The following is a 26,948-nucleotide window of genomic DNA, read 5'->3' on the forward strand; positions in this document are numbered from 1 at the left end:
TCTCCCTTCCTGTGCCGTGCTATCTCCCCGCCTCCCTCCCTGTTCTGCCCAGTGTCATGCAATCTCCCTTCTTCCCTCTCACCCCGTGCCCTGTAGGGTGGTGAGCGCTTCTTACCTGCCACTCACCACGCTGCACGGAATCGGGCAGCACAGGGCAGGAGGGTGGGAAATCGCACGGCCACCGGGCAGCACAGAGAGGTACATACACCCGGGTCATGGGAATTGAAGCCTGTCTGATATTCTAAATTGAGGTAAATAGCACTATATGTTAATTTCTTATAATTAGTGTATATTAGGAATTTGTCAAACTTTGCTTATGTAATAACAAATTGAAAAATAGATTTTGCCCTGAGGTCTCCTTTACAAATACTTGTCGTACAAAAACAATCACTCATACGGCTATATTGAAGGAAAAATGTTTGAAGTCATGGCTTTTAGAGGGCAGGGATGGGAAAAAATTTTGCCATCCAAAAGGCAAAAACAAATGGCAGAATCCAGCTAAAGATTGGTAATTTTAGAGCCAAATTCATCAAAGCATACACCCTCAAGAAACTTTTTACCATATACCATGATACATTTTCAAATGCTGTCTAAATGTTTCATATTGTCTTAATGTTTCAGGTTCTGAAAAACTAAAAAAAATTGTGGTTTACAAAATAAGGTCACTTGGGGGTTCCCCCATTCCAGCAAAATATGCTCTAAAAAAGCTGTGTGCCAAAATAATTTTGGGGTGCATTAAGCACTTCATTCCTTGTAAAATGTAAATATTATTAGGAAAAATGTTTAGTTTGCGGCCTAGTGCCATAAACTTTGCTCAAATGTCAGTGGAGTCTAAAGGCTCACTACACACCTAATTACACAGTTATTACCACATAAACTAAGACAGGTCAGTTTTGAAAAATGTGCTTAGCCCTTTAAGACTGGTTTCACACTGGCTAAATTTAAAAAAACAAAAAAAACATGGCCAAATGTTCCATTGACTTCCATTGCTGTGTTAGTGGAATTTTATAAAAAGCCATTCTTACTTGGCATTTTTTTGTATTTTTGTCTCCTCTCTGAAGTTTTTTTTTTTTTTGGCTTTCTAGCAGTTTTTACAAAATGCAATATAGTGAGGGCGTTTTTGTCTGCAAACTGCTTTACTTCTCTCCCATAGAGTTCAATGGTATTTCTTCTGTTCGTCTCAAAAACACCAATGCTTATGTATATAGCGTTTTCTCATGGCCTTTATTTATTTTGCCCAGAAAAACTATGGTATGCTATGTGATTCCTGAGGAAAAGGAAGTTCAGCCATCTTGCTGCTCTCAAGATATATATGAGTGAAAACTCCTGGAAGCACACAAAAATGTCCTGTGTTCTCCTGCAGCATCTTTAGGTCCGTACAGCAAACTATCCGGCTTCCAAAATGGACTTGTCTCGTCAGTATCAATTCGCTCCTCCAATTACTGGCCGCACTGCTGTGCCGTCTCAGAGAGTGATTGACTGAGCAGGCTGTCACTGCTGAGCGCTCATCACTGCAAAGCTCTGGATGAATTTTCATCAGTAGGGGCGGGTAAGTGTACAGATCAGTGCACCAGCAGCTGTAGTACGGCCCCAATGTACCAAAGTGCCTAATTAACAAGATGCTGAGAATGAAAGTTAGAAATTTTACTATTATTCTCAGCATCCTGTGCGCTATAGGAACATAAAGTCTTTTAACCTGCTGTTAGTTTCCATTTAATGGACCAGACACTGAGGTAAATGTCACTTTGGTCCGAGACAAAACGGGCCAGTGCAGCAGCAAATTGAGGTATTGAACCCCTCTTTCCTCTATAGGCATATAAAGGCCCATAGAAAACCTCTCCTGCTCTGGACAGTTACTGACATGAACAGAGGTGGCAGCAGAGAGCACTGTGTCAGACTGAAAAGAAAGCACCATTTCCTGCAGTACATACAGCAGCTGATAAGTTTGGAAAGATTTGAGATTTTTTTTAAATAGAAGTAAATTAAAAATCTGTATAACTTTCTGAAACCAGTTGATTTGAATGAAAACGTTTTTTCGCTGAATAACCCCTTTAAAGTGAATGTACCATCAGGCCCGAGCTGAAGCACTGGAGGCAGGCCGACCCACCCTCAGTGGCAGGAAAAACCCGCCCTTCTATGATGCGGCTTCATTGATTCTAATGGAGCCGCATCATAGAAGGTCGGGGGGTTCCTCCCACTGGGGGAGGGTTGCCCTGCCTCCAGTGCTTCAGGCCTGATGGTACATTCACTTTAAGATGGAGGAGCATGTAACTGTGCCCCACCCCCTGTGTCCTCTATAGCATATTCAGGCTCATTGGAGGCCTCTTTGCTTAGCAGCCATATTATGAACAGAATCACTATTCAGTATATAGACCAGGAGAGCACGGCCTGGAGGACAGGTAAGTGATATCAGTGATGCAAGGTACACACGAGGCTGCTGTCAGCAAGTGCACTTACTGTACACTTTTACTATAAAGTGATTAACCCCTTTAGTAGCAGGGGATTTGCCAAAGATATGTTGCGGTATACGAATAACTAACCTACACCCCTAAGTATACATTGAATGAAATGTGAGCCCAGCCTTGGGGCCTTGTAGCATGGAGTGATTACCATCTGAACAGGCCTATATATATATATATATATATATATATATACTAAAATATAAAATATTCCTTGCTGGTCAGCTGCACATCTTCCCATGTAATAGGTAATGTCCTGGCTGACAAATGATGGCAGCACATGATCCGCCAATCCCTGCTACGTGAATATGGAACTTCTATTGTGAGCCCCATAGGAGACAGTGCTGAGGAGGACTCTAGTGTAAGGGATAGTTATGGTGCACTAGAGGTCTCTTGTAAGGTCATGTTTGCTGAACTCTTATTACACGAGTGAGTTGACTGAAGCAGGCTGTGGAGCAGTCACCTATTTCCCCTATAGATGAGGAATCGCACCTCAGGGCATCCGTGTACACAGGGATCAGTGGGGGCTGAGGCCTGCGGGTGTGAGGAGCGGCAGCGGCCGCTAGGTGGCGGCACACAGGACGCTCTAGGCCACAGCACTGCAGTCGCTTCATGATTATTCATGGCTGCTGACTGAACTAGAGACGATGCATTGAATCAAATGCTCAACCCCACAGGACGGACGACACTTCTGTCTCCATAGTGTTGTATCTCGTGCTGTGGTGTCAGTAATGTCTCCCTGCCAGGCTGTGTCTGTATCCAGGCACACGGACATAGCTGGCTAGGTGTCCACTTCCCCTCCTTGAGGACAGGCCGCGCCCGGGCCGCCATGTTGATATTGTCTGCCTCTTGCACTGCTGGGAGTGAGGGGGCACAAGTGTATTGTGTGGTGGAGGGCGAACGGCCTTATTATCAGTCAGGGTGAGGGAGGAGGCGGTGTCATGGCGCTGAGGCCGCTCTGTAGGAGCAGTACACAGCTTGGCTGCCATGTTCACTCCACTGCCTCAGTGCCGCCGGGGTGTCCTGTGCCCAGCAGGGGGCGTACACAATGCCTCTATATCATATGACAGGGAAGTGCGTCGTGCGATTGTGTAGAGCGCCCCCTTCAGCTGCCGTCCGGCACACAATGGCTTCCCTGTGTCCTCCCAGCAGAGCGATCCCATCAGCCATCGTGTCCCCCATTATAATGTATGAGGCCCATGCTGCTCTGCAGTGATAAGTGCCCCGGCATTGTGCAGTGCCCCCAGTGCCCGGCCCGCAGTACTGCCCCTCCCCCACCCTGCAACAGCAGGAGGCGGCTAGCCTCCCGAGCAGCCAGCTAGCCCAGCGCCGACTGCAGCAGCAGCAGCCTCTCCTCCCCTCCCCCACGCAGGCTCCGCACGCTTCCCGTCCTCAGCCAGGAGAGCAGCAGCGGCCGCAGCGTGCGGCGGGGGGAGGAGGCCAGCACACCGGGCCTAGCGCCGTGTGATGAGGGGCAGGCGCACGGTAAGGCCGGCGGCACACACGGCTGCCTTGTGAGCGCGTTATTTCGTGCATGTTGTTTGTGTGTTTGGCGGTCGCACGTTACCGCATGCGTTGTTGTGCACGTAACCTGCGGCGCCTGTTTATATAATAAGGGGGGACACAAAGCCGGTTATACGGGATTACCGGTGAGAGCGCCGGGCTGTGAGCAGTGTGTGCATCACATGGTGGGGGAGGGCAGGCCGAGGTCCCCGGCACACCGAGCTGTAGCGGCCGCCTCCTCCTGCTCCCGGGCAGACCGTGTAGGCCGCTGCCCGCCGCCTCTCCTGGTGCTGGAGGTGGTGGCTGCCATCTTGGCCGGAGGACGTGCTTGCACTGGGTAGGTATGAGAGGAGGTGGCAGCAGCCATTGGCCATCTCGGTGCATCTTACCTGCTGCCATTGTTCCCTGGTGCTGATCTCTGTGTCTTTTTGTCTAGGTGAGTGCCTGCACAGGATGGATGAAGCCTGTGATCTAGGCAGCAGGCTGAGCGGTGCCCCCGGCTACTACCCCTCCATAGAGCCCGATGCCCCCTATAAGCCCAGCCGCTGCAACGCCCCATTGACTCCCGCGCTGCAGAATACTCCGGGATATGGGCAGGATTCCTCTTCCCATTACATTCCTCTCCGAAGGCTCCAAGACATCGCATCCATGATGGATATAGACGACCTGAACGGATCGCACGAGATTGAAAGAACAGAGGCCAATTCTCAGTCTTACTTCTATAATCATGGTGATCCGGCCATTCAGCCCGCCAGACCGGATCCCAACCACGGCTATGCAGACGCTCCATTAAAGTATAGTAAGACTGTAAAAAATGGAATGCACCCCCTTGGATCTTACCATCACATGGACCCCGACTATGGCATGGGGCATCTAAATTATAACCTAGACGCATCCGGATTTGGCATGGAATTGCCAGTGTATGGACAGCAGCCGTCAGTGGTGGAAAGTATCGTGGAAACCGGCAATAAAATCAGCACCCCTCCAGGCTTTGATACGGAATTGGAGGATTTGGTGCCCTTAGATTGGGAAGATGATGGTGAAAATTCAGTGCAGAGCAAGGATGTGGAGAGGAAAACCTCTTTTCTAGCAATGATTCAAGATTCAGAAATTCCCAATGGGGCCCATGTCAGTACAATATCGGACAATCTTTTAGCTCCCACGCAATTGGATGGTAAGCTTGGTGGCCGAGACCCACTTTCTTTGATGCATGAAGGGGATGATTCAATGTCTCTAGAGGAAGACCTAGAAGATTCTGAAGGAAACCATGAACTTTCTCCTGGGACCTTGGATTTACTAGATGTAAGCAAAGTCTGGTGTTTTGGGAGGTTTAGCAATTGATTGATTGGTGTGTGCTAACAAGCTTCAGCAAAAATAGCATACTTAAAGTGTAACTGTCATTTCAGGGCCATTTTTTTGAGAACATTAAATATCAACAGCTCAAGCGATTTTAAGAAACTTTGTAATAGGTTTTATAAACCAAGAGAGTTTCCTTCTGGACTGAAAAAGCAATCTCCCAGCCTCCCCACTCACTTCAGAAGAAGCAGGATTTCTGTGTCCATTATGTGGCTATGGAGAGGGGAGGGGCTGTTAGGAGTGAGTGAGCACGGAGCAGTCTTGCAAAGCACAACACCCTGCAATCTTCTCTCAGTAAGTTCATAGATAAGCACTGACCTTTCTGACTCCGAATCTAGCGTTTTAGGTGCCCAGAGAGTCTACAAACAGCTGACCTTCATGTCACCTCTTCCTGCTCCCTCATCTCCCTCGGCCCCTCCCCCCTCCATAAGGATAGAATGGAGAGAGCAGAACCCTTCTTCACTGGCTTCTCTGTAATGAAGACGTGTTTGCCCGATAATGCACAGATAAGAAGTCGGGGGGGGGGGGGGAGACTGGGAGATTGCTTCTTGAGTACAGAAGGAGGCTTTTTTGGCTGATAAAACCTGTTAGAGTTTCTTAAAATCGCTTATACTACTGATTTCTGCAATAAAAAAGACAGTTACGCTTTAAAGGGATATTTCAAGACAAAACTTACTTGTCCCCTGTATACACTATGGCAAGGATTCTATGCATCCGCACAGAAAACTGTTGTGTCTATCTTGTGTGGCCGCACAAAATAGGCTGTGCACACAATGCAAAGTACAGCTGTACTTTACATTGTGTACTTTGGCGAATTGGAGTGCAGGGACTTCAGAGTGTGTGCACATTCCAATTAAGTAGAAGTGATGTTTCGGCCGGGTTTAACATCTCAGACAGCGGCCGCTCTGTGACGCGGCTGTGTCACAGAACGGCCGCTGTTTTGCCATGTGTGAGCATAGCCTTAGACTATGTTCCCACACAGTATTTGTGCTCAGTATTTTGCAAGCAAAACCAGGAGAGGATTGGAAACACAGGCTATGTTCACCCATTGCTGAAATTGAGTGGATGGCCATTATTTCAAAACAAAGCCCGTTGTTTTAAAATAAAGGTAATTTTTTGCTGTTAAATGGCGGCCATCCATTCAATTTCAACAGTGTGTGAACATAGCCTTTCTGTGTTTCCAATCCTCTACTGGTTTTGCTTAAAATATACTGTGTGGGAAGATAGCCATATGGTGTGTTTAGACAGAGATTTGACAGATTATTGAAGCCATAGCCAGGAATGGATTTGAAAAGATGAAATCTGTCTTTCCTTTATGAACATGTTCTCTATTTATAGTCTTTTCCTAGCTTTGGCTTCAATAATCTGTTTGCTATCTGTCAGATAAATCTGTCCATGTAAACACACCCTTAGGCCAGCTTCACACGTCAGTAAATATATGGCTACAGCTGTACGCTACTGCACTGGCACGGCTATGTCTGTTCAATAATTCTTCTGGAGCTTATGTCCTAAATTATTATGCAGGGTGTCCTATAGAGTTTAGTCTGTGATATACAGCCAGCTTATGGACCGTATATATGCCTTAGGGCGGGTTCACACTACGGAATTCTCGCGGACAATGTCCGCGGAATTCCGTCAGCTGTCCGCCCGCACATCTGGGTGCCTTTCCGCCGGCCCCATAGACACCATTCTATGGGCCGGCGTATTCCGCTATACGCTGAAAGAAGTGTCATGTCACTTCTTTCAGCGGATCGGGAATACGCCGGCCCATAGAATGGTGTCTATGGAGCCGGCGGAAAAGCGCGTGCCCGTGCGGGCAGACAGCTGACGGAATTCCGCGGACATTTTCCGTGAGAATTCCTTAGTCTGAACCCGCCCTTACATTGGAGTCTGGCCTAAGTTGCAGCTCAAAAACTGCTGTATGTGACAGCGGTCTTAAAGGGGTTTTCTTAGCGATCATCTGTCAGGGCTGTGAAGACCTTGCAAACAGAGTGTGCCATATCCCCCTCTGTTAAGACCTGGGGTTTCCCTGATAGAATGTCCATTTTTTTAAACAATTTGAATCTTTTAGCTAGTGCTTATGTATCACAATGGTAGAACATCGCTGTCCTTATTCAGGGTTATTACTTCGTATAGTATATACTCCTGAGTGGTGGTACTTGGCTTGTCATCACTACTGGCTGCTAGAGTTGCATATTTTGATATATCTGTATTTCTCCTAACTTAACAGTGTTTGGCTAAGTTCTGTGTCCCGTAGGCGCCATATAATACAAGTGCTGGGTAGGTCGCGATGTCTCAAAGTTATAGGTTGAACATATGTTTGGGAGATTTCCTGACTTGTAAATCTAACAGACATTAACACAGTGTAAACCTAGCATTAGCTAGTATTTAAAAAGTGATTGCCTATCTTAAAGACAGGCCACTAATATTAAGTTGGTGGGGGTCCAGTAAATCGGTGAGCGTTTAGTGTTTAAAGTCAACAGGGTAATGCTGCGTAGATTTTACTTGAGATTGTGTTCTGAATGCAGTCTAGTGTACCATAAGTCATTGAATACAACAGAATCCTTTAGGGTACATTCACACGTGCCATATGAGCGCCTTTAACCATACGTGTGTGTTTTTTGTTTTGTTCCTCTAAAGGCCCTATTACACGGAGTGATGATCTGCCCAATCAGTCCAAGTCGGCAGATTATTGCTCACTGTAATAAAGAAATGATCCTTGGCTCATTGTCTTTCAACCTGTTAAAATCATTGCCCCTAACTGCACATCGCTATGTGTAATAGCAGTGCTCGGTTTACAGCTTCACTGTCTGCAGCCACCACTAGAACTTTAGAGTCGGTCTCTGAAGTGAAAAGCCACTCAGCCAATCACTGGCTGAGAGAGGCCACCACTGCCAGTGATTGGTGGCCTGTCCCTTCACAGACCTGCTCTAAAGTTCCAGTGGTTCTGCGGGCAGAAGCGAGAAAAACACTGGGGAGCGTGGAAAGGTATGTATACAGCTTATTTTACTATTTTAATGCAAGAGCTGCACGTACATGGCTATTTGTATTGCTGCTAATTTTACCTGTAAAAATCCATAGGTAAAATCTTACTGGTTGTTTCTTTTAAAGTTGACAGCTGCATCTGATTGCTTGCTGTCCCTCATACCTGGTGGTCTAGTGGGGTAGATCGCCCCCGGGACGATCCACACATCCTTTGCCGTCCGGGTTCAGCACCGTAATGGCGCTGATCCCGGCTCGGCACTCGGTTGTTTTCGGCTGCAGCAGCCGGAAGCAATCGAGTGCCAATCCCATTGATCTATGCTATATAACTATATACAGCATAGATCAAGGAGAGATCAGTGTGCATATACTAGAAGTCCCCCAGGGGGCTTCTAGTATGTGAAATGAATAAATAAAATGTTATTTATAAAAAAAATTAAAAAAAAACCCTCCCCTAATAAAAGTTTGAATCACCCCCCCCCCCCCTTTTCCCATGTTATAAATAAAAATAAATAAATGTTTGGTATCGCCGCATGTGTAATCGCCCAAATTATTAATAAATCACATTCCTGATCTCGCATGGTAAACTGCGTAAGTGTAAAAAAAAATCCCAAAGTGGAAAATTGCGCATTTTTGGTCGCATCAAATCCAGAAAAATTGTAATAAAAAGCGATCAAAAAGTTGCATATGTGCAATCAAGGTACCGATAGAAAGTAAACATCATGGCGCAATAAATGACACCTCACACAGCCCCATAGACCAAAGGATAAAAGTGCTATAAGCCTGGGAATGGAGCGACTTTAAGGAACATATTTGTTAACAATGGTTTGAATTTTTTACAGGCCATCAGATAATAGAAAAATTATACATGTTATATATCGTTGTAATCGTAATGACTTGAGGAATATATATAACAAGTCAGTTTTTTCAACTTCACCACACTTATTTTTTTTCTGGTTTTGCAGTGTTTTTTAATGAAGAAATTCAGCCTGTCATTGCAAAGTACAATTAGTGGTGCAAAAAATAAGGGCTCATGTGGGGTTCTAGGTGAAAAAATGCAAGTGCTATGGCCTTTTAAGCACAAGGACAAAAAAAACGAAGTTTAAACATTGAAATTGGCTCTGCCTTTAAGGGGTTAAACTGTTTAAAAAAAACAAGATCAGTCCCGTACTCAGAAATAGGCAAATCTGTATGAATGTTACCAAGAAAAATCTGGCTAGCAAAAATAGAAGCTGTGTTCTCACACAGGCACCTTGTAGAGCCATAAGATGACAGGAGGTAGATTGGCTACTTGTAAGCATGTATGTAGAGCAGAAATCTTATGGCTGATAGCAAAGACATGCTGTCTCTCAGTACCCTAAAGAAACTTGTGGTGATAGCTCTGCGCCCATATATTGCAGTCTGTCTTGGTGTTTGTATGGGGAGGACGGGAACAGTGGTTTTGCTCACCGTAAGATATGCAGGAGAATTTGCTTTGTTCTGTACCACTTCCTTTCCCCTCTGGCTGCCTATACACAGTATTTATAGACAACTGGCAATCAGTTGCTGGTGGGCAGAGAGAACTGATGCTCATAAATATTGAGGGCTACTTAGCACATACACATTATGGAGCGAGGACTTAGAGGAGTCCTCTAGAACAGTGCTTCTCAATTCCAGTCCTTAGGGCCCTTTTACACAAAGATTATCTGACAGATTATCTGCCAAATATTTGAAGCCAAAGCCAGGAACAGACTATAAAGAGAGATCAGGTCATACATGAAAGCCTGAGATTTCTCCTCTTTTCAATTCCAGTCCTGGCTTTGGCTTCAAATCTTTGGCAGATAATCTGTCAGATAATCTTTCTGTGTAAAAGGGCCCTTAGGCCTCGCCAACAGGTCATGTTTTGAGGATATCCCATACAAAGAACAGCTGTGAGAATACTTGGTGCACTGAGTATAATTATACCACCTGTGAAATACTAAGGAAATCCTCAAAACATGACCTGTTGGCGAGGCCTGAGGACTGCAATTGAGAAGCACTGCTCTAGAATATCTCAGAATCAGCTGCACAAAACAATGTCAGTAATAAATTTTGTTCAGTCACTAGTTAAAGGGGAACTCCAGGTAGAGGTTAAAAAAATAAAACTTCTGCAGAAGTATAAAGCATTAGTTGCCTATCTATCCCAGTTTTGAAACTACCAAAAATCAATTTGTGTGGGGGATTTTTGTTCTGTATTTGTCCTTTCTGGTTGAGCATGCAATGCTTTCCCTTAGCTGATCATCACAGTCCCTCACCCATCACAATCAGTAAAATTAGTGCTGCACCTGTTTCTGGCCATTCAGAGATGGTGGATCACCAAGGGGATTGGGGGATCCAGCCAAGCCTCCTGTGACATCACGCCCTGCCCCCTTTCTGCATCATCAGCCTGTCCTCAGCAGACACGAACAATGTGAGGCAGAGTCATGGAAGATTTGTCTCCTAAGGGTTTAGAGCAGTGGGTGCAGGAGACAATGTAGATTGGCACAGAGGCCAGTTTTCTTCACTTCCTAAATTTCTATCAGCTACCAGTGAGGCAGAACCACACAGATATGGTAATACATTGTATAGACCAGTGCGTCTCAAACTTTTTCTACTGGAGCCTCACCCAACAGACCAAGGCAATGCCTGGGCCTCACCAGACTGACCAAGAGGGTGCCTGGGCCTCACTATCTGTGGTGAAAGTCCATTTAAAAGCTGAAAATAATGCTAGGGCTAGCTTTCACCCATCTCCCAAGCTCTATATACTAATAAAGCAAGTACAAAATAAATTAATAATTTAGCTAAAATGGAGATTTTTTTTTAAAACCGCATAAAACTGTGCAGATCATAGTTACTGTGGGAAAACTGGCCCCTTGGCTGGGCCTCGCCAACAACTAGGGGGCGCCTCACAGTTTGAGAAGCACTGGTATAGACACATCTATATAACTTTTAATGTACTTTTAATAAAAAACATGTTTTTCTTATCCGGAGTTCCCCTTTAAGGCTTCCCTTAGAGCAGCATAAACCCACTGACAGTCCCTTCAAGCCTAAAAAGTGGACAATTTGTGTTAAGTCTGTGATGAGGAGACTACTTGAAATGACAGCTAAATGTTGTTGTTAACTCTGGTAAGATGGCTGCCCAAAAGATCATGTACTAAGAATAAACATCATGAAAGCAATACATTCACTGTAAAGTTTTCGTCTCTAACATAGGTGACATTTGTCCTGTGGAACACTTGAATATTCAGTTTCTTTTTCCCCTGCTGATCTTTATTCATAAAAGCTTTTAACTATCATGACATAGCTTAGGTTGATTTAGCAAGATACATAGGTTTATAGTTTGACAATTCTGTTGTTAGTTGTTTTGGTAATGGACGTAAATTTCAGGTTATGGTTGTGATTATACAGACAGAGGGTGTGAATGTTTTACATGTATGCCTAATACACCCCCTGACTGTATAATCTCACCCATAACCAGATAACAACTCCCATTATTAAAATTAAAGGGAATCTGTTAGATACAATTCACATTCCAAGTTGCTGACACTGTTAGATGTTAGGTCAAGGAGACTTGTGGTACCTGTGCTTCCACAATATAGAAAAATGCTTTCCCAAGATCCTGATCTTCTGAGGGCAGTAATACCTCCTCCCCTCTCATCCCTTACCCTGCTTGGAGCTCAGCTTGCAGATGCCTGTGAATTAAGCAGGGACAGGTATGGGAGGGGGTAGTTAGTAAGTGTTACAGCACAGATGGATATATGTAAGGGACTGTGTGTGTTTGACCTAACGGCTACCCCACTTTGGAATTTGAATGGCACACTCATCTGACCATTCCCAAAGAGGTTTTCCACCTTAAAGGGGAACTCCGGATAAGAAAAACTTGTTTTCTATTAAAAGTTATATAGATGTGTCTATATAATGTATAATGTAACCATATCTGTACAGTTCTGCCACACTGGTAGCTGATAGAAATCTAGGAAGTGAATAAAAATGGCCCCTGTGCAAATCCACATTGTCTCCTGCTCCTTCTGCTCTCCCCCCTTAGGAGACAAATATTCCATGCCTCTGTCTCTCATTGTGTGTGTTTGCTAATGATGCAGACAGGGGGCAGGGTGTGATGGCACAGGAGGCTTGGCTGGATAACCCAATCCCCTGACTGATTCACCATCTCTGACCGAACAGAAGCAGCTGCTGCACTAATTTTACTGTATGTAATGGGTAGGGGCTGTGATGATCACATGAGGGAAAGCATTTTATTCTGGGAAATGCCAAACCAGGAAGAACAAACACAACAGAGCAATAACCCCCCAAACAAATGAAGTTTTGGTAGTTTCATAACTGGGATAGACAGGTAAGTAATGCGTTATGCTTCTGCAGAAGTTTCTTTTTTTTAACCTCTACCTGGAGTTACCCTTTAAACTAATCACAGGATAGGGGCCAATTAAGATATTGTTGGCGGTCTCACCTTTGTAAGCCCCAGCAATCTCCAGATCGGTCCCTGACTCTTTTGTTTTGAATACAGCCACAGGTACAGCATGTGACCCTCGGCTCTATTCATTTTCGTTCTCCATTGAGAATGAATAGAGCCGCAATGTCACGGGAAATGCTTATAAAGTGCTTATTTCCCTGCACCTACTACTGCATCAAGGCTTCACTTCCTGGATAAAATGGTGATGTCACGACCTGACTCCCAGAGCTGTGCGGACTGTGGCTGCTGGAGAGAATGATGGCAGAGGGATGGTCAGTGTCCCCCTGCCATCATCCTCTCCAGCAGCCACAGCCCTCACAGCTCTGGGAGTCTGGTCGCCATCACCATTTTATCCAGGAAGTAAAGGCTTGATGCAGTAGTAAGTACAGGGTAAAAAGCACTTTATGTGTATTTCCCGTAATAAGTGTATATTGTGGATTTGTATAACTTTTGGAGGGGAATAGAATATTTTAATAAAAATTTTTGTAGGACTTCTCCGGAATACCCCCTTTTAATAAAAGTTGAATGCTAATATAGGTTTCTACAAATTGTTATAAGAAGAAAATTGCTTTGCAGCTAAAAAGACTGTATTAAAGGGGTTATCCAGTGCTACAATATCATGCCCACTTTTTTGCCCCACTTGTCTCCAGTTAGGTGTGATTTGCAATTAAGCTCTATTTAGTTCAATGAAACGGAGTTTCAAAACCCCACCCAAACTGGAGACAACTGTAGGCCATGATTTTGTAGCGCTGGATAACCCCTTTAACTGCTGCTTGTTTCTTCAATGCTAAAGCAGATTGTGATGAAAAAAAGATCAGAAAGCAGTGAATTTTCTATAGTTCCTTACAACTGCTAAGGCCTGCGTTCTATTCTTTTAATCGTTTTTTCTTATTTATTTTGTTTGTTCAAAGGGGTTGTCAGCTGGCAGAAAAATCTTTGTTCTGTAATTGGAAAATTTAGATCACCCTTGTATAGTCCCAGTAGTAAAGCCTCTGCTTTACACTGTCATATACTAACACAGGCTCCGGTTGGTTGTACAGAATTTCCTCTATGTCCTAACATGTTTGAAGGTGGCAGGCTGTGTGGTGATAGAAGAGAGGATTGGCTTGTGTAATAAAGTCAGAGTCTTCCCACATGTTTCAGACACTAATGAAAAGGGGGGAAAAAAACTCTTTGTCAGCCAAGTTTGGAAGTGTCATTGTTTACACCAGTAGCTGCACTTCCATTACCATGCAGCAAGGGCTGTAAACGAGATCCATACTGTTCTTAAAGCGACTCTGTACCCACAATCTGATCCCCCCCCCAAAACCAGTTGTACCTTCGGATAGCTGCTTTTAATCCAAGATCTGTCCTGGGGTCTGTTCGGCAGGTGATGCAGTTATTGTCCTAGAAAACAACTTTTAAACTTGCAGCCCAGTGCCCAACGGGAGTATCTGTGCCCTAACTTGGCACCACCCCTCTGTCCCTCCTCCCCACCCTCTCCATCATTAGGAATGCCACTGAAACATTTTCTCCATGCTGAGCATTGCAAAGGTGTCTTAACGATCCAGCCCATGTGCCGGGCTGACACAGGTGGGGAATAGGAGGCAATCTGCCTGGAGCATTCCTAATGATGAAGAGGGTGGGGAGGAGGGACAGAGAGGGTGTGCAAGCCTAATGCATATGCAGTATAGGCCACGCTCGTTAGGCACGGGGCTGCAAGTTTAACCCCTTCCCCCAATATGACAGTGTCAGAACGCATCATGATGTCCCTGGACGTCATGCTTTCCCTGCCTCCCCCCTCTGTCCCTAGGTGAGATCTGGCAGATCATCCATAGCAACCCAGACGCTTTCCAGTGCGTCTGGGCTGCTATGATTTCTAATGATCAGGTCCCTGCACTGAGGCAGGGACCTGATCATTTGAATGATCTGTCAGTGTGTAACACTGACAGATCATTCAATATATAATGCATTACAGCACTGATCATGTGCTGTAATGCATTATATATGTGAAAAAGTGAAAGTAAAAAAAAACAGTTAACACATACATATATACATACATAATTAAAGAAATAATTAATTACAATAAATAAATTAATTAAATAAATACATAATAAATAAATGAATAATAAAATAAATAAATAAATATTTATAAATTAAATAAATATACACATTCCCTATCCCCCTTTATAAATGATCCCCTATAAATAAGATACACATATTTGGTATCGCCGCGTCCGTAATGACCCTGTATATTAACCCGTTACATTAATTATTCCACCCGATTAACGCCATTAAAAAAATAAATAAAAAACTAACAAAAATGAAATTTTTTTGTTAATCCCGCCCCCTAAAAAAATAAAGGAAAAACCAATCAAAAAGTCACATGTACCCAAAAGGTGAACCACTAAAAGCGTCCGCTTATGCCGCAAAAAAAAAGCCCTCACATAACTCCATTGGTGAAAAAATTTAAATATTACTGCTCTTACAATATGCAAGACACAAACAGTTTAGAAAAGTATAAATGCCATAAACTATTACAAAAGTTATATAATATGGATATCACTGTAATCGTACCGACCTGACGAATAAAGATAACATGTCATATGTAACGTATAGTAAACGGCGTACAAAAAAATGGTGAAAAACAGCTGCTAAATAGTGTTTTTTATTCGTACCACCTCATAAAAAATTAATTAAAAAATTATCAGGGTGTCACATGTCCCCCCGAATGGTACAGATGGAAACGTCAACTTGTCTTACACAAATATTTTGGCACCACAAGGCCTCTGTGACATGGTATAATGGCTAAAAAAAAAAACTGAAATAAAAAAAGGCCCCAAAATTCCCCAGGCCTCTGTCATGTCTGAGGTCTGTGGTTGAGACAGGTGACGCACTGCGGCCACATATGAGGACTACTAGAAACATTAGAATAAGCGGAATAAATATTTAGTTCCATTTGTCAGTTAGTATTTGCTGTGTTAGAGGAAAAAAATGGATTCAAATGGAATATCTGCCAAAAAAATGAAAATGTAAAATTTCCCCTCCAACTTGCTTAAATTTCTGCAAAACACCTAAAGGGTTAATAAACTTATGAAAGGTTACTTTGAATACTTTATAGGGTGCAGTTTTTACAGTGGAGAGATTTATGGGGGTAACTAACATACAGGCCCCACAAATCCACTACAGAACTAAACTGGTCCCTAATGAAATCAGAATTTGAAATTTTCCTGAAAATTTGAAAAATCGCTGCAAAATTTCGAAGCCCTCTAACAACCTAAAAAGTAAAAGGACGTTCACCAAATGACGTCACCATAAAACAGAGATGTTATAGATGTTGCAGTAATAATTAGTTCAAGTGGCATGACTATCTTTCTTAGGAAAAGAGAGTTTTGAAGATAAAGAAACATACATTTTTCAAATTTTTGCGCAAATGTTGTGTTTTTTACAAAAAACTACTGAGTGTATCAACCAAAGTATACCACAAACATAAAGAGGAATATGTCACGAAAAAACAATCTCAGAATAACCGCGATTGTTAAAAGCATCGCAGAGTTATTACTACATAAAGAGAGACAGGTCAGATTTGAAAAATAGGCCCTGGTCATTAGGGCCAAAACAGGCTGTGGAGGCAAGGGGTTAAAAGTTGTTTTTTAGGACAATAACTGCATAACTTGCCAAATGGACCCCAGGACAGATCTTGGATTAAAAGCAGCTATTTGAAGGTACAAGTGGTTTTTTTTTTTTGGGGGGGGGGGGGGGTTCAGATTGTGGGTACAGAGTCCCTTGAAAGCAAGTGTACCATCAGGTACATTTGCTTTAAGTGTTGCATGTGAATAGTACGATGCCAGTGTCGCAGCCTTTTTTTTTCTATTTTTTTTTAACCACGGCCCGCTGTCGGTCTCATTACCAAGCACTGGCCTAGGCTGAAGCGCTCCCATTGGGGGCGGGTCGGCCCACCTCCAGTGCTTCAGCCCAGGCCGATGCTCGACAATACACCAGCGCCGTGCGTGAGAATCGGGCCGTGGTTCACAAAAAGGACAGTGGCACCTGCTTCCTTGCGTCAATGGTGTTCTTTCCATATGTAACACTTAAAGCAAATGAACCTGATGGTGCATTCGCTTAAAATTTTAAGGATTTTTACAGTTGGAGAATATAAGCTTAAAGATAAAAAATAACCCATGCTCTCCTTCACTGATCAGAGCACTCAGCCAATCCCTAAGTTTCTCCCTAGAGGGTGTGTTAGGTCTGATGACTTGTTTTGTTTTTAAACTTTTTTCCCCACTCTGCCTTACTAGAGCCAGCCAAGTGGAAAAAGACCTGCTCTCATATTCGAAGAAGGGGATGTTGTTTGGGCAAAATTCAGTCGACGCCCATGGTGGCCATGCAAGATTTGTGCTGATCCTCGGCAAGATGTCAAAGGTAAGGGGGATACACCCACCCCCAATGTAATTGATGGACACATTGAGCTGTGACTCTCTGTACAGGCCGGGACTTCATGTCCTTAGTCTTTCTTTTTTTTTTAACTGGCACAAGACTAAAAATCTGCCTTCAGGAGACTGAACCTCGATTTTAGATAAATACAGCTTTGTAACAGAACAAAAAAAGAATGTAAATTGCAAACTGGCTTTATATCATATCTACTGGTGAAAGTTATAACGACAGGTACACTTTAATGTGCATCCTTTTCTCCTCTCTACATTTTCAGCAGGTCACCATAGGTGAGATGAAACATGTTGTAGCTTAGTGGGTGGGTTATACCATCTTAATAGCAGTTTCTGCTGCAAGTGGCAAGACACAGAGGACTTTTGAATGAAGAGGCAAACCTGCATCCACTCAAGGGGCACCCCAATTTCCTTTCTTATTCCTGCATAAAAGTAGATGGTGTAGTAAACTCCCACTCCTGCAGTAACTGCACGTATAAAAGAGAGATCAGGTAGGACATAGACTTGCTACAACCACAGGCCTTCTCAAATAGTGAGGTCCCCCAGCCCTAATAAGTGAAAAGTAAGTATAGCGCAAGGTAACCAGGCTCCCGGGGACCTTCCGCCAGGGAAGGAAGTCAGAGCCCAGCTGTTAGGAAGTGCGATATACCCTCAAAAGCCAGGTTCTCAAACACTGGTGTTGGGGGAGGGGAGAGATGTAAGCCCCAACTTTATAGCCTGTCTGTGCCAAAAGCTTAACACCTGGGAGCTAGTAAAGAATGAGGAACAGGAGGTAGGTCTATTAGAATCTCCCCACACACATTCCCTCTCCACCCTGACCCATTGCTTGAAAGCCTCATGATGCAACCAGTGGAAGATATAGGCAATGGTTGCAGCTTTGTGATAACGTCAGAAGTTAGGTGAGCCCAGTCCTTCTTTTAGTTTAAAGCCTAACTGTCATTATAATTTTTTTTTTTTTTTTTTTTTTTTTCAGAAATCAGTAGTATAAGCGATTTTAAGAAACTCTATAATAGGTTTTATTAGGCAAAAAAAGCCTTTCTGTACTCAGAAAGCAGTTTCCAAGCCTTCGTATCTTCGCTTTATCGGTCAAAGCCGTCTTTATTACAGAGAAGCCAGTGAAGACTGGTTCTGCTATCTCCATTATATCCCTATGAAGGGGGGAGAGGCCGAGGGAAATGAGTGAGCAGGAAGAGGAGACATGAAGGTCAGCTGTTTGTAGACTGTCTTGGCACCTAAAACGCTGGATTTAGGGGTCAAAAAAGTCAGTGCTTATCTGGGAACTTGCTGAGAGAAGATTGCAGGGTGTTGTGCTGTGCAGGAGTGCTCCATGCTCGCTCACTCACTCCTCTCAGCCCCTCCCCTATCCATAGAGCATAATGGACACAGAAATCCTGCTTCTGAATTGAGGGGGGAGCTAGAAAAACAGCATTTTCAGTACAGAAGGAAACACTTTTGGTAAATAAAACCTATTACAGAGTTTCTTAAAATCGCTTGTACTATAGATATTTTCAGAAAAATGACCCTGAAATGACAATTACGCTTTAAGTTTAATGAAATAGCTATTACTGATGGTGCGGATCGATTATTGGTCGAATTTTCGCAATAACAATCGCATTTGAGCGATAATCTGCTCCTGTAAACGAACGATCATGCGACGAGCGAAAAAACGTTCATTGTGATCTTTCAACATGTTCTCAAATCATTGTTGGTCATTCGCTAAACATTCGCAGATCACACACACCGTGGGGGGGGGGGCTGCTTTCAGAGTGGGAGACAGTGATCAGAAGCAGCTGTCACTGTCTCCGTGTCCTCCCTCACTTCAGTGTGCAGGGTTAAAAGCCAGGACATTGAAGAGACTGAGGACACGTGATGCCGTCTCGGAGGGTGCGGGCCAGGAGCAGGGAGCATGTCTGGTTGGACTGAGAGCTGATGATTCTATGCATTCGGTGGGGGTGAGTGCACCTGGATAACAGCAAAACTGTGCAGAATCCATAATAACTTTATATTGGAAAGATGAAAAGCTACGGGTGGGCAACGTATTAATGCAAAAATAATTTTGGGGGAATACCCCTTTAAATAAAATTCTGATTTTACATCCACCACTACTACTCCCATCATTCAAGGAGTAAAGTCCATCGGATGCCGTCAGCACCACCAAAGTCCCGGACCTTTTGCACGGCTTTACCTCCAGCCTGCAGAACCACCTTCTGAGAACGGAAAGATTACAGCACTTCCTGCAGGACATACAGCAACTGATACATACTAGAAGACTTGAGATTTTTTTAATAGAAGTAAATAATGTGGGAGGGTGATCATTTAAAATAAAAAATTGGAACGTATCTAATTCACTTCATAGAGCCCCAAATGCCTTGAACTATTTAAGGATATTCATGACTTCTTTCCAATTTATTATGATGTTTTAAATTGCATTATTTCCATCCCCCAACCCCCACCCCCCCTTTGAATATCTTGCAGAAGAGGGCACAAAGACGCCTCCTCGGCAGTATTACGTAGAAACTTTGGGAGATCTTACTGAAAAGGTTTGGGTCACGGCTAAGGCAGTTGTTCCATTCAAAGGAGAGTATCAGTTTGAAGGTTTGCCAGACCCACGACATCCTCAAAAGCTGAAGGAAGGCTCGCACAAGGTAAGTCCTGTAATAAATGTATATTGGTTCTCTACTTAATAAAACTATTTTGAGTCACATTTTAACAAGTGGGTTTTATTTTTAGAATCTTATCTGCTTCTTCCCCTATAAAATTGCACAACTTGGACCCTTATTTCTGATATTTCCACAAATAACTTAGTGAGTGTACCTCTAGGTTCATCGCTAGCACGCCACCACAATCTCCCCTCCCCTCTCTGATGCGGCTTTATTGATTCTAGTGGAGCCGCATCACAGAGGGGAGGGAGTTTCGTCACATTGGAGGCCCCCAGTGCTTCATTAAGGGACGGTGCTCGGGAATAAGACTGGTACCGTACGCAGGAAACAGGCGGCAGTTCAAAAATAAAAAGGGACCTGCGCGGATCTGTTAATGTAAATAAAACTAGTGGTACATTAGCTTTTTATTTCTTACATAAATACTCTTAATTATTCTATGGAGAAGTCAGAAAATCCATCATGCATCATATGGCAGAAATGCATATCCTGTATCTGTACATTTCTTCGGTATAATTTTAGTTTGTATGGCATGGCTTTGGATGCAGCTTTGTTCTTTTTAGTATAGCTAGTCTTTATCCTGACTAGTGAATGTGGTTCCCTTACAAAATCCATGTAAAGTAGTCCTTTATTATACTACGTGTATATCTTTTTTTTATTCTTTTTTTTTCTTCTTTGCTTTATTTTATTTAATATAAAATTTTGAGCTGCCCCCCACATCACAGTAATGCAGTTGCTACACCATTGTTGCAGGCTGTAATTCTCATGTTAAATCCAGCAGTCCTTAATTAGTAGTCCTTAACTCTATCTGCCTCTGACTAAGCTACTTTCAGGCAGGTAGGGGTTTTCCACCTACCAGTTTATACTGTATGTATATATCCCTACGGGGTTAGTATGTGTGTGGTAGATTTCCAAATGCAGGATCAGTTATAAGAGCCTGTCTTGTTGTAGGGCATGGACTGCACTGTGCATCTAATTTTGTAGTGATGAAACAGTCAAAGAAACATTATGGTATCAGCATTCTGCAATAGACGTAAACGTTCTCAGCTATTTCCATAGCTCTTGTTCACCTTAACTAACCCCAGATCACACCCGAATTACGTCTCAGATTGCTCCATGTTGTACATATATGTCGGATTATACAGGCCCATAAGATTCACACCTGAATCAACAATATGGTTCTAAAAAAAACCCTCATAAGGGTGCGTTCACACCTACAGGATCTGCAGCAGATACGCAGCAGATTTGATGCTGTGTTCAGTTATTTAAATGAAATCTGCTGTGGATCCGCAGCGGATCTGCAGCAGAAAATACGCTGCGGATCCGGTAAGTGTGAATGTACCCTATAACATGTTTTTATTCTGAAAGTGTTAAAAAAAAGGGGGGGGCAGTGGTCATGCGTTCACATCAATGCTCTATTCATTCTCTATGATAGTCGCTGGAGATACAGAGCTTAGCTTTCTTTTGCAGATGTTATAGAGAATGAATGGAGCAGTGATCATATGTCCACACTGCCATTCCATCCTGATTGGAAACTTGGGTGACCATTCTAAAGATCATAGGAGCCCTAGAGGTTAGACACCCCACAATCAGTCCCATATTTTATGGATAAGCACTAGGCCACTAGAATTACATACTAAAGAAGTATTAAATATGCATGTAACACAAACCATTCTTACTTTCTCAGATTCCTTCAAAACTACTATCATTGTGGCAGTCAAGTATTGCTCATGCTGTGGATTGCCTTTCCAAGACCGGATACGGGGAGCATATACATTTTGAAAGTCATGCCGATCAACAAGCGGAGTGTGCTGGGAAGGAGTTCAATGGCACAATGAACAGCGGATTGAATGGTTTTGTAAGGCCCTCTCTGCAAACTTCTCTCCCATTTTCTTGCGCTAAAATAAACTCTGGTTATAAAAAAGAAGGCGTTAACCATAAGCCTATAAATAAGATTGCTGCCAAGACCAAACAGTTGCATGAAGACTCTGTTAGCTCTGAAAAACCAATGTCTCCTGATTATTTGTGTAGCAAAATGGATGATACAAAGTTTACAATGACACCCCCTAAGGAGGAGGGTAATACTGGGCAAGGATTGAATGACTCCTACAGCCTTAATCAGGAAGTTAGTTCCAGTGCAACTAGTTGTGATTTGATTTCGGGCATTTCCTCTGAGTTGTTTGAGAAGAGTGCCTGTGTTGTGAAGGAAGATCCTTGCTTAGTGGAAATGAAATCTCAAATAGACAGTGTGTCCTTTACCAATGACCTCTTTAAAACTCAGGCTGAAACCATGGGTCCTGATTCTACTCAGTGTTTAAGGTCAGAGGATGAACTGTCAGCCAGTACGAGTAAAAACAAGAAACGGCCAAGGGAAACGTCTACTTCCAGCCCTGTAGACTCCAACAAGAAGTCTGCTATTTTCAAAGATTTGCAGGGTTGCAAAAAAGACACACAGTCCCCTCGTAAAGAGCGCCCCTTGACAGCAGAGAAATTGAACAGTCCAGGTAAACAGAGTAATGAGCGTTCCCTAAGAGACTCTTCGTCCTATAATACTGTATCTTCAGCATCAGATTCTTCTGAGAAATCTTTACATGTGTTAGATAGCAATAAAAATTCCAATTCAACTAAGCAAGAAATTCCTTTAAAAGTTGATAACAAATCCTGTTCAAATGTGGAAAATCCATCGTCGCATCCCAAACATGAAAATGTTAAGGTAAACTCCACGACGCGGAATGGGAATGTGCCTGCAGTTTCAACAGATTCTCATGGAAGAGCTTGTGGCCTTTTACAGGCTGGGGAAGTGAAGCATTTAATGGCTGGCCTAAAAGAGCCATCCAACAGGGCAGGTAGGGAGGACAGTTGTGAAAGTGCAGACTCTAAACAGTCTCGGCAAAATAAAATACCTATGGAGCCAGGTTATGAATACAGCACCCTATTGATGTTAATCAAAGATTTGCATGATACCAAAGAAAAGGAGAGGCAGATTATGACTGGACAGAATACAGATTCCATGTATAGCCATCATGACAGCTCTTCTGAAAAAAGAACAGCATGCAAGCAGTCAGTGGCTGGTATTAAGTCTGAATATAAGACTGACAGTTCTAGTTGTGCTATAGGTGAGTCTTCTAAAGTACAGTTCAGTGCACCACCACGGCCTCTGTCTACAGGTAGTGTGGACGATTCTGCAAACCTTAATTCTAAAGTAGCATGCTCGAACAAAAAATTTATAAAACCATGTATTCTGCAGAAAAGAAGAGTCCAGGCAAAAGAAAACTTGATTGTTGGTACATCAAAGAACTCTACTTGTGAGGACAAATCCTCTTCAGACCTTGCACAACACTCATTGGCTGGAAGTGCACCTGGCGGGATAGAGCTGGATTCTTCCTTCCACTGCAAGCAGTCTCCTAAAAAAGACACACTAACAAAAGAAAATTTAGGTAAATTTGTCCAGGCAGTTGTTAAAACCGCTGATGCAAGTGAAGCACAGCCTCACCAAAGCCATAACAGTGAAACGCTTGTTTGTTGCAAGGGGCTGGTTGAACCAGAGTCTGAACTGAGTAATGAGTGCCTAGGATGGGATGAGTCTGATGAGTCTAACTGTGTTGCACCAAAAAAGCGCTGGCAAAGGTTTAAGCAAGCTGGTAAAATGGGCCAAGACAGTAGCCTTCCTGCTGCCAGTCCACGTGAGAAAGAAGAGACAACACCTCCGCAGCAGGATTCTTATGCCACGCTTTCAGCAACTGGGCTTCCTAATGCAGTAACCCAAGCAGAACCACGCAAACGAGGTAATAGAATCTTTAGAAATTTAGAATGTTTGTAATTGAATCACAAAATGCTTGTTTTAGCTAAAACTCCAGTTAAAAGTGGTTTTATTTTTTTTATTTTTTTTGCTGAAATCAATCTTTCAAGCAATTTTAAGAAACTCTTAATAGATTTTATTAGGCAAAAAAGACTATTTCTGTACTTAAAAAGCTGTTTTGCAGCCCCTCCCCCCCCCCCCACACACACACAATCTGCTCATTATCAGGCAAATATGGGTCCATTTACACAAAGATTATCTGACAGATTATTTGCCAAAGATTTGAAGCCAAAGCCAGGAACGGACTATAAACAGAGATCAGGTGATAAAGGAAAGCCTGAGATTTCTTCTCTTTTCAAATCCATTCCTGGCTTTGGCTTCAAATCTTTGGCAGATAATCTGTCAGATAATCTTTCTGTGTAAATGGACCTTAAGGGGGAGATTTATGAAAGGGTGTAAATATACACCTGGTGTAAACTGCCCACAGCAACCAATCACAGCTCAGCTTTCAGCTCTGGTAAAATATAAGAGGAGCTGTGATTGGTTGCTGTGGGCAGTTTACATCAGGTGTATATTTACACCCTTTCATAAATCTCCCCTAAGTCTTCTTTACAGGGAAGCAAAATGAAGACAGGTTTGCTGAGTGTCCATTATAACCTATGGAGGGGGGAGGGGCCAAGGGGGATGAGTGGGCAGGAAGGAAAGACAAGCAGCTCTGCACTCATCAAGAGTCATTTAGCAATCTTCTCCTGATATGCTGCTCTTTTCCTAACAATTATTGATAGCTCGTTGTTTAGGTTACTGATGGCTGGGTGATACGGCCAAAAAATAAAATCTCAATTTAAAAAAGAAAAATTACACTCAATTTAAAAGCTTTTTTTTTTTTTTAACTAATTATGATGGGTGTAGTAGTAGAGGCATAGTGGATGGGGGGTGTAGTAGAAGCTAATAGGAGTAGTAGTTGTGGGAGTAGTAGTAGTAGCAATAGTGGTGGGAGTAGTAGTAGTGGTGGTAGTTACTAGGTAGGGGTGGAGCACCATGCCAAGTCCTCACCTGCTCTCCGGTGATCTGGGTCTCCCCTACCCCAGGCAGCAGCGATCTCCTGGGTGCGGGTGTGCGGCCCTGCAGGATAGGCAGCTTGCTACTCCAGGCCCAGTCAGACTCCCTGTTCAAGCTGGAGGCTACCGGTAACTACACACCTGGGCCCTGCTCTCCCTGCAGGTCAGAGCAGTGGTGAGAATCGAATTAACAATTTTTTTTTTATGCAATTCAAATTAATTCTCAAATTCTGGGCATAGTAAACTACCATATTTTCTGGCGTATAAGACGACTTTTTAACCCCAAAAAAATCTTAAAGTTGGGGGTCGTCTTATACGCCAGGTATAGTCTCCCCATCCCCACCGTATGGGGCGACCACTATAAAAAAAAAAAACAACTTAACTCACCTGGGACCCGATCCCGGCCTCCCCGCGTCTCCTGGCCCGTTTCCGGCGCAGGCTGTGAGACATAAATTGACTGCGCTGGGGATCGAAGGAGCTCTGAGACCCTCGTCTGCCCATAGCGCTTGGGTAGAATGACTGAGGCTCTGGAAGTTGCCGAAGCCTCTGTCATTCTTCCAAAGCTCTCCCGGCAGCTGAGCGTCCCCGAGCTCTTTCGATGAGACGCTCGCCTGCTCGAGAGAGCTTCGGGGATTCCCAGCGCAGTCAGTGTACGCCACACTGCCTGTGCCGGGAATGGGCCAGGAGATGCACGGAGGCCGGAAACAGGCCCCAGGTGATTTACCAGCCACTTCTGCAGCTGTAGCTTTACAAAAGGGGAAAAAGGTGTTTTATTCCAGCATGCGAGGCCAAGAAAGGGGCAGTAACTAGTCATCTGGACGGGGAGCCTCGTGTGACTAGTTGCAGCGCTTTGATTGACAGGCAGAGTGACCTGTTATCTGAGGTTAGTTGAGAAAAATCTGAAACATGAGAAAATTTTACTTTATTAAAAAAGTAGTAGATGCTTGGATGAATCTTTCAGCAGATTTGACTTGCAAATTATTATTTATTTATAAAGCGCCCTTAATTCCAGAGCACTATACAATAGATAGGGGTAACAAGCAGGAACATTACAAGATCAGGACACATTACATGAAGGCAAAAGACAGACTGGTACATGGGGGAAGAGGAACCTGCCCGCGAGGGCTTACAATCTATAAGGTATGGGGAGAGAAACAGGAGGTAAAGTGTAGCCAGTCAAGTGTGATGCAAAATTATAGGTTATAGCCTAGTTTGAAGAGATGGGTTTTCAGGTTACTTTTGAAGGACTTGATGGTGAATGAGAGCCGGATGTGTCGGGGTAGTGAGCTCCAGAGTATGGGGGAGGCTCGGGCAAAGTCTTGGAGGCGGTTGTGCGACGTACGAACAAGGGGGGAGTGCAGACGGAGGTCACTGGGGGGATTGAAGGTTGCGTGAGAGACGGTAGCGGGATATCAGGTCAGAGATGTACGGAGGGGACAGGTTGTGGATGACCTTGTACGTCATTGTCAACAATTTAAAGTGAATACGTTGGGCAATGGGGAGCCAGTGAAGGGATTGGCAGAGGGGGGAGGAGGCAGAGGCAAAGCGAGGGGAAAGGTTGATTAGTCAGGCAGCAGAGTTAAGGATAGACTGGAGGGGATCAAGGGAGTTTGATGGAAGGCCAGAGAGGAGGATGTTACAGTAGTCCAAGTGGGAGATAATGAGAGCATGTACCAGCAGTTTTGTGCAGTCAGGGGTGAGAAAAGAGCAGATTCTGGAAATGTTTTTGAGGTGAAGGCGGCAGGAAGTGGTCAGGGCCTAAATATGTGGTTTAAAGGACAGGGCATAGTCAAAGGTGACCCCGAGGCAACGGACTTAGGGGATAGGGGACAGAGAGCAGCCATTGATAGTGATTGACAGATTAGACGGCAGGATGGGGATGGCAAATCTGCAGTAATTGAATTTAAAACTGCCTGGATAAACATACATAAGAAAAGTAGTTCTAAAAGGGCATACTAGATGGACCAAGCGGAAAAACACCAAATTTAGAGCATTCATTTTTGGTGCCAATAACACTGTGGCCGCATGTTAGCTGAGAGTTAATGGGGAAAATAAAATTTAATACCCACAGGATGTTTTTTTTTTTTTTTTAGTTTTTTTTTTTTTTAATGGAGTTTTTCAGTGCATTTGCAGTCATGTCATAAACATCATGTCTATATGCTTAGAAATGCTTATATTAATGTACACAAAAATGAGAAAATGCCAGAAAAAAATGCTTAAAATACAGAAAAGCTGCGGGAAGTCT

At 43.6% G+C, this 26,948-nt stretch overlaps 1 protein-coding gene across 4 annotated transcripts in view; it reads left to right on the forward strand.

Annotated features, from left to right (window-relative positions):
* The first annotated feature begins 3,095 nt into the window (after positions 1–3,095).
* Positions 3,096–26,948, forward strand: part of NSD1 (nuclear receptor binding SET domain protein 1) — a 56,887-nt gene continuing 33,034 nt past the window's right edge. Inside the window, exons 1-5 of one of the 4 annotated variants that reach the window (XM_069971075.1) lie at positions 3,096–3,944; positions 4,399–5,264; positions 17,043–17,166; positions 19,665–19,834; positions 21,534–23,631. In XM_069971075.1, the coding sequence (XP_069827176.1) occupies positions 4,416–5,264; positions 17,043–17,166; positions 19,665–19,834; positions 21,534–23,631 (3,241 nt within the window). In that variant the 5' untranslated portion in view covers positions 3,096–3,944; positions 4,399–4,415. The other 3 variants (XM_069971093.1, XM_069971102.1, XM_069971084.1) reach the window with 3 other exon arrangements.

This window comes from Dendropsophus ebraccatus, chromosome 1 (assembly GCF_027789765.1).
Source record: "Dendropsophus ebraccatus isolate aDenEbr1 chromosome 1, aDenEbr1.pat, whole genome shotgun sequence".
In the NCBI taxonomy this organism is placed as follows: domain Eukaryota; kingdom Metazoa; phylum Chordata; class Amphibia; order Anura; family Hylidae; genus Dendropsophus; species Dendropsophus ebraccatus.